Source organism: Lactuca saligna, chromosome 1 (assembly GCF_052625555.1).
Source record: "Lactuca saligna cultivar CGN05327 chromosome 1, ASM5262555v1, whole genome shotgun sequence".
Classification (NCBI taxonomy): domain Eukaryota; kingdom Viridiplantae; phylum Streptophyta; class Magnoliopsida; order Asterales; family Asteraceae; genus Lactuca; species Lactuca saligna.
In genome coordinates this window covers 18,586,296-18,595,263 of record NC_136417.1, presented here as the reverse complement: position 1 = coordinate 18,595,263, position 8,968 = coordinate 18,586,296, and the positions used below count along the sequence as shown (strand labels likewise).

General features: G+C 35.9%; 1 protein-coding gene across 1 annotated transcript; it reads right to left on the bottom strand.

Annotated features, from left to right (window-relative positions):
* Nucleotides 1-6,099: 6,099 nt before the first annotated feature.
* Nucleotides 6,100-7,766, bottom strand: LOC145025848 (putative cysteine protease RD21B). Its single transcript, XM_078976806.1, has 4 exons — nucleotides 7,253-7,766; nucleotides 6,852-7,084; nucleotides 6,620-6,760; nucleotides 6,100-6,516 (listed from the first exon to the last, which is right to left on the bottom strand). Exons 1-4 carry the CDS (start codon nucleotides 7,728-7,730, stop codon nucleotides 6,301-6,303), a joined length of 1,068 nt encoding a protein of 355 aa, XP_078832932.1. The 5' UTR covers nucleotides 7,731-7,766; the 3' UTR covers nucleotides 6,100-6,300.
* Between the last annotated feature and the right edge of the window lie 1,202 nt (nucleotides 7,767-8,968).

Genomic DNA, 8,968 nt, shown 5'->3' with positions numbered 1-8,968 from the left:
GTCCTCCGGTCAACGGAATCAGGCAGCATATCATCATCGGAAAGAAGAGAGTAACGGGGAGTCGTCGTCACCTTATTGTTAGACAGCAGCTTCCGTTTAGGAATATTTGCGAACCGGAACTCTTCCTTGGTCAGATCTGAGAACTTGTTGAGTCCAAGCTTTTGGGAATGTTTACCCTCAGAGTTGTGGTTTTCTATGTACTTGAGGTTGTTTTTAAAGATCCGAAACCTCTTCTCCTTCTCCCCAAGCATGTTGTAAAGCTTACCATGTTTCACCACCAGGACTCGTCCATAGCTTCGACATCCTCGTCTGTGCGCTTCTGGGTGGCAGACGAGACCACGAAGAGACCAAAAACCAAGAAAATGGCGATTAGAAGGAGCTTCATTGTTAAAGAAAGAGGAGAGGAGAAAGCTAAGGTCGATATGGAGTGGAAGAAAAGGTGAAGGGAAGGAAACAATCTATACTAATAAATAAAACTCATTTTCTGTCACATGTCATGTTCTCATTAATTTGGACACATGGTATTTTAATAGATTTTTAGAATTTATTTATTTCCACATGGAATTTTCTGATTTGTTCACATATCATAATTTATTTCGGTTACAATTGAAAGAAATAAATGCTTCCTTGAAAAAGAAATGATATATTTATAATGTAATAAATGACATAATTAATGAGAGCTCTAAAATTGATATTGATATTAAATTTAATGTTTAAATATTGATATTAAATTTTATTTTTAATAAACCTGTGTAGTACACGGGTCTTACACCTAGTTTATAATGGGTTATGGTTGTTCACTATTCGGATAAAACCGAATTATCCAATTGGACAATTTGGATTGAATTATTTGGTTCGGATATTCGGATTTTTGGATTGGTTTTCAACGAAATCGAATTATTATTTTGGATTTCGGATTGGTTTTGGTTTATAAAGTAAGAACCAAATAGTCCAAAAAAACCGAATAAACATTTATTATTTATCTATATATAATATATATCTATAATTATTTATTAATTTTGTAATTTATTTTTCAAATAAGTTCAAAACGTTTCACCCGATAAAAAAAACATTAATATGTATTTTCTATCAAAAGTTTTGTATCTATAAAATATTTAACTATAATATATCTTCTTATTAGTTGTTTATAAATTTCAAATCACAACTAAATTATTTGTTTTTGTTTTTTGTGTAAAGTTGGGTAATATCATAAGTATATATCGTTTTAAAATGTTTCGATTTTTGAAAACCGAATTATAAAAACCGATCCAACCGAATTGTAATTGGATAGTATCGGATTGGATTTGAATTTAGTTTGGATAATTCGGATCTATGTTTTGAAAACCGAAATCAATTTGGATTTACTTGATTGGATCGGATCAAACCGATCCATCCAAACGAACCCTTAGGGCAACATCTCACCGGAATATATGTGTATTTTTAATAGCCATGTTTTTCAAAACTTCAGTTTTTATTAATGGAGTGGCAAACGAAAAGGGATTTGGTTTTCAGCCCCAATCACATAATATTTAGATATGATTGCATTTGTAACGCATTATGATATAAAATAAAAACGAATTTATATATGACACTAGTTTTTTTTAGAGTTGCCTTCGGTGTCTGTGTGTGTTTTTTTTAACAAACAAAATGCCTTGTAAATATATATTAGAATAGGTAGATCAAATATTTATAGTTTGGAAGAATAACATTTATTATTTTTTTTAATATTTATAGACTGCTAAAATAAATTAAAATATAAATAAATTGATTTTTAAACTTATAAAATAGTGTTTCAACACAAAGATTTAAGTAATTTTAATTTTACAACATTGAAATATAATTATTACAACTACAATAACAATTCTTTAAAAAAAAATTTGTCCATCCACATATTGCAGTGACTACTAATCAATTTCACTAGTGTTATACCCGCCCGTTGGTCGGGTTGATGGATTTTAAAAAAATGGATTGATTTTATTTTTTTATTAAATAAATGTGTTTCTAACATATTTACTAAAAATATTTAGATAAGTAACTAAAGGTCTTTCTTACTCAAAAATTCATATATTGTCCATGAAGATCATCAATATAACAACCCGAAAACCAGATAAAATTTTTCATTTTTCAAAATGGGAATACCATTCATAAATCGTTTAAAAGAAATCCAATACATCAAGTCATGACAAAAGATCAGAGTATCCATAATAATAATTGCGGAAAAAGCTGTACAGTGAATATTGTGCTATCAAGCTAGGTTTTTTCCCCTTAGTACCGGAAGTACCTAAAAGCACCCAAAAAAACTGTAAGCAAATGCTTAGTGAGTTTATCAAAATAACACATACTAATCATACAAATAGGCTCAGTCATGGGGTTTATTTCCAACCCATCACAAATATGGGCCCTTGCCCTGGGGTATATTTCAACCCAACATATCACAGTAGACCCCGCTCTGGGGTATATTTCAACCCAACATATCATATCGGGCCCCCGCTCTGGGGTGTGTTTCAACCCGATCACAACTTATAACGCACGGTAACTAACATTTTTCATAAACAGATAATGGGCCGGCCTTGGTGCCTTCGACCCATAATATCGGTAAGAGACTCACCTCGGTCTGCTGAAAACAATAGCTGCTCGGCTACCAATCTAAAATCTCACACTGTATAAATATACATATTACCTTAATTAGGATTATGACACAACCTAGCCAAGGGTCCAAAATCCTAAGTCCAAATCCCTCCAATATGGCCCAAAAGCCTTTCTTCCTAAATGGGCCTAACATCTAAGGTCCAAAACAATTATGGTCCACAAGGCCCAATAGGCCCAAATGTAACATTTCTGATTTAAGGTATTCTTCGAATCTTTCCTTGGTATTTTAATAAGTCAATTTTGGCCCCTGATATTGGTTAGGACCTAGCCCTAGGGGCAGATTGGTAATTTTTGGGAAGTGAAGTAGTATATTGGACGTACATTTGGGAACACCCCGTGTATTAAGGCACGCCCTAGTACGCTGGGTGTACACTCATGTACATCGAGAGTACGTACGTTCGGATAAAACCCTGATTTTTAGGGTTTGTGGGGTATTTAAGCATCATTATCGGACATTGTGGCTCACTCTTTCAGCCTCAAAACCTCCCTTAGTTGTCTTAAGAGAACCCTAGCCTCATAATGAGCATTTTGAGCTGATAAGTGTGTTTTGTGTGCCTTCAAGGAGAAACTTGTGCATCAAGGAGTCAAGGAGGGAAGATTGGCTTGTAGATCTTGGTTCATCATCTGTTTTGGGAGCTCCAGAAGGCACAAAGTTGCTACCTTTGTGTCTATTTCTTCTAGATCTCTCTTTGGTAGCTTATTTTGCATTCTTTTATCCCATAAAGCCCCCATTATAATGCATGATTCATTTTGGACGTTTTGAGTTGTCCTTCTAGACCCTTGGAGGGTTCTAAGTGATAAACATGATGTCCCAATGGCTAGAAATGTCACATGCAATTGGTAGAAATGTCTTAATGGATTAAGACCATGTATTAAGGATTTTTTGGATGTCCAAAGTCTTAACGTTTGAGACTTTATGGTTCTAAGACACATTTGGTCAATGGATCTAGAATTTGGGCTTAAGTGCTTAAGCCATTAAGCACTTATTGGAGTTTGAATACAACTCGTGTACGCCCCGCGTAGAGAGCGGTACACCCGATGTACGCAGTCAATGTCCTCGTTTTCCAGTCAATGCAAGGCTCACGTACGCCCCGCTTAACTTCGGGGTAAGCCCAGTGTACACCCTCTGATGGGTTTTCACGAGTTGGGCTTCAGATTTGGGCCACCTTTGGGCCTATTTGGTTTGGGCCCTTGCTGGACTTTATGAATGGAAATGTTTTGGGCCAATTATGGAAATGGACCTTTGAATGAGGCCCAATTAAAGAGGTGGGACCCAATTTAGAAAATTAGGCCAATTATGGGCCTTGTATATATAGACCTTCGGATCAAGGATTTGGATTTGGGCCTTTGCCCAAATTAGGGAAAGGGTAAAATGGACTATTACCCTATGTTTAGGCCCTTAGCGAAGATTGATATTCCAACTGTTGGTTAGTGTTCATTTATTGTGATAGTTCGGGATTTTCGGTGAGTCGGTAGCCGGAGGTTTTCAGTTCAATTCGACTTTGTGAGTGAGTTTTTCCTTACTATATTTATGGGTCGAAGGCACCAATGCCGACCCTTGTTGGAGGTTTATCCTAGTAGAATGTTGCTATGATCTGTTAGATCTATGTCCTGATAAATAAGATGATACCATGCTTAGTGATCTGTAAGATCTGTCTGTTTGTCTATAGACTGGTTATATATATATATATATATATATATATATATATATATATATATATATATATATATATAGAGAGAGAGAGAGAGAGAGAGAGCGAGAGGGAGAGAGAGAGAGAGAGAGAGTTAGGTTCAAATGTTTATGGCAACTATTGTGTTTCTAAATGCACCAATGAGAATTCAAAAAATAATAAATAATTAAATAAATAATTTAAGGGTATTTTGGACATTTTGCACTTTTTAATTAAAGGATCATTTAATTGAAATCCTGTAATTAAGGAAATAAAATCAATATATTTGACCTAGTCTCTCTTATATTCTGCCTTATATCTTCGAGTCTTCACTTTCCCCGAACTCAAATCGGCCACCAATGGCTTCAACCGATCAACAAAGATCAGCGAAGGTAGTTTCAGGTGTGTCTACATCGGCACCATTAAATCAGATCAAGACTCGTTAACAGGTTTTAATACTGAAACCCAAATCGACAACACCAGGTCTTCTATCATCGATTGATTTCAAACATATTTTGATTTCTCAATGATCCAGTTTCTTACGATATAATTGATTTGGTAAGTTTCTTTCGACATCTATGATCGACAAAATCAAATTGATTTTATCAATTCGTCTAGACTTTATCTTGATTCTGATTCAAGATTGAGATTGTGTTCATCATCTTATTAATTCGATTTCTTCAATGTTCTATTTTTTTTTTTTCGATTGAAGAAATATTCTGATACAACTTGTACTTCATGGTCATAAGTTGGAGTTTGTTTTGAAAAAGTCAAAATTTGTGTTCATATATGTCAATTTTGAAGAATAGATGGGTATAAGATGTCGATTTGTTGTCAAGGTTTGATGTGAATTGAAAATCGATTGAAGAAGGTATCTATAACCACTTGGGTTGTGATGACTTGGTAATGCATTTGGAAGATATGGTGGATAACCTATTGATCCATGTTCAAATCCTGGCACTACTCAGCCCTTGTGGCCATGGAGGTTCGCCTGCAGTGACTCCAGGGTATGAAGCAAAACCTCATGTTTGCAGTGGAGGATTAGTCGGTGCGCGAAAGCTGACCCGGAAACCCTCGTTAAGGAAGTTCCCTTTCCGAAAAAAATATAATCGCAAACAAATGAAAAGTCAATGAAGTTTAATGTGAAGAAGACAATGTATTTTTCATAGCCTATTCTTCTCTGATACATTTTCCTCTTATTGTGATTCTCTGTGAAGTTAGAATATACACCATTCTTTTTATTCTAACCAACATCCATTTTTATCATAATGTGGTTGCTTGTGTTGTGTTTATTTTCAGATGCTAAGTGTTTTATTGGTAGGAGATTCAGTGATGACATGGTTCAAGCTGACGAGAGTTTGTATCCTATCAAGATCAATCACATAAAAATGATTATGGTAGAATCACATAATAATGATTTTGTCGGGATTCTATTGCAATTGGTTTTCATGCAATACAATTCTGCTAGAATGTTAATTATTTGTATGTTTAATGTGCAATTGTTATATTGTATGATTGTGATAGAAATAGCTTGAAAACCTGATGGGAAAGACTTGAAGAATGAATCAAAAAATCATCGCACTTACTGTTTAAGAATGTTGTTATTTTTTAAGAATTACACTCGTTTCGTTATCATAGACCCTTAGATCATGATCTTTGATTCTATCCTCCTTTGAAAATTGGAATAAGTTCTGTGTCGAAGCCATTGCGTTTGCATTAGCCATTTTTAACGAATCACTTTCAAAGAGCATGTGCTCTATATAGCACTATGTTTGAATAATTTAGGAGTAATATGAGTGTGATTTTATTGATCTACCCTGATAAGGAAATTACACACATAAACAAGCCAACTACTTATACTCCAAATAACATAACAAAAAAACTGGAACTTAATTATTCAAAAAACTAACGACTCCTAAAATTACTTCCTTAGACAAGTCGGCATCACACTCATTTAACCTCTGAATCAACATCCAACATATTAACTCTTTTTAATAGGGTAAGATGCCAAAATTGTTATTCCACATTTTCCGGTTTCCTGTTTTATATTGCGTTCTAGTCTTATGTAACCTTCTTCACCCCATTCTGTACCCCATGAGCTTCTCACAATCCAGTAGTCCTTCCCATTTTCAGTCCCATACCCAACTACAACTACACCATGGTTTACTAAATCTCCACATACACCACTAAAGATACCCTGACAAAATATAAAATACACGGATTATCACATATATTTTTTAAAACTTGTTTCACTAAATTCAAAGATTATGAGAATAATCGAGGAAGTACTTAGTACTTACTGAACTGTATGACATGAAATCCGTGCTATTGATAGCAATACCAGCAGATATAGGCTGGTTTGCAACGGCCTTCTGTAATGCTAACTCGCTTTCCTCCAGAAGATATTCGTACTCATCAATGGTAACAAGCGTTGTGTTTTTCTATACAAATTCGAAACAGAATATAATAGTCAACAACTAGACGCATACATATTAAGAAGATATAGTAGAAGGAAATTGATATGATAGGGACCTTGGAAGTGTCGCATTTTCCATCTTTGGCAGTGTAGGGATAGTCTTTGTCACTCTGTATTCCGCCATTTTTAATGATGAAGTCAAAGGCATCAGTAACAAAACCACCATCGCATCCATAGTTAGATGTATCACAATCAATGAGTTGTTGTTCTGATAGTGTTATCAGTTCACCTGTCACTATCTGGTTTATCCCTTCCACTGCTCCGATCGCTGAGAATGCCCAGGAAGCCCCTTTCATTCAACAAACATGAATCCACAGTTTTTAGTTTGCTTTTCTTATCAATTATCGATTAGGAAGATTTTGCGTACTAAAATCTTGGCAACACAGTAAATCCAAATGTTCAAAAACGAGGGAAAAGCAAAAAGCACGAAAATATTTCAATAAATTAAGTAACGCACCGCATTTTCCTTGTGTTTTGACGGGGGCGACGGCACCTTTGACCCTCCAGTCAACGGAATCAGGCAGGACATCGGCGGAAAGAGGAGAGTAACGATCACTCTTCAGCTTGTTCGACTTCCGCTTAGGAATGGCGCGGGTGTAGCGCAACCGGTGTTCTTCAATGGTCAAATCTGAGAACTTGTTGAGTCCAAGCTTGTAGGAATGATCACCGGAGTTGTGAGCTTCTATGTACCTGAGGTTGTCTTTGAAGATCTGAAACCGCTTCTCCTTCTCTCCAAGAGTGTTGTAGAACTTACTATGTTTGACGAGCCAGGACTCGTACATAGCGTTGACTTCGTCGTCGGTGCGCCAGTTCGAAGAGGATGCATCTGAGGTGGTCATGTGGGTGGCGTCGTAGCCTATGATCGACATGTCCATGGCTGATGAGACGACGAAGAGTGCAAAAAGCAAGAAAATCGCCATTGGAAGGAGCTTCATTGTTGGAGCTTCTTGTGTTGAAAAGAGAGAAGAGGAGAAGGTGACAGAAATGAATCAAATGGATTTATATTTTATAATGGGAGGCATGCAAGAGGGAAACGTGTCTCGTGTTATTTTTTTATTTTTTTGAACGACGCAACTGTCACGTGATCATATCTTCATTATATATTTATTTATTTATAAATTTATTAATATTAATATTATTATTGATATTATATTATACAAAATAGCATTTAGTTACCATATCTTCTGGTATTAATTTTGGTTATCCATATAAGTGTCGGTTAAAATAAAATATTGAGTCGAGTTTCAATTGGCACGTTTTATTGACCAAACTGATATTGATACTAAAAATCAAAGTAATTGGAATGGACTTTGACTCCTAGATAGATTTTAGGTCATTCATAATGTATAAGTGAAAGAGTTACCGAATAATTCTTGTATATTCTGTTCGAGTAATACAACGAGTATATATATACAAGGACTTACAATTAACACCTTAAGACTTGGTATACATACTACCACTACGCTACAGTTGCATGACTAAATCTACACACATGTTGATTTATAATTCACATGTGTTTGTTATTGTTATTACCCCCCCACCCCCCCACCCCCGCAAGCTGATGAGTGGGTTGAACGCAAAGCTTGTGACATAACGAGAGAAATCGGTCTTTGTGTAGCGGTTTCGTGAAAATATCCGTTGTTTGATCAGTAGACGAAATATGTGTAACTTGCAGGTGATTTGCCTCTACTTGTTCTTTGACGAAGTGAAAGTCGAGTGCAATATGCTTTGACCTCGTTTTGATGACTGGATTTTTAGTCATAAAAATTGAACCAACATTATCACATAACATGAGTGGAGCTGTAGTCATTGGAACCTGTAATTCAGACATCAAGTGTTTAGGCCAAAGTAGTTCAGCTGTAGTGTATGCAATCGCCCTATATTCAGCTTCAATGCTCGATCGAGCAGCAACTTTTTGCTTCCGTGAGGTCCAACTTATGAGATTGTTGCCATGGTATATGGCAAATCCATATTGAGAACGACTGGCATCAGAGAAGGCGTGAAGGGATGACTTGTTTGTTGGCTGGAAATGTAGACCGTGTGAGATTGTGCCCTTAAGATATCTGAGGATACGTTTGACTGCCTGCCAGTGTTGAATTGTAGGTGCGTGCATATATTGACATACACGATTGACAGCAAAGGCTATGTCGGGTCGTGTGATTGTGGCGTATTG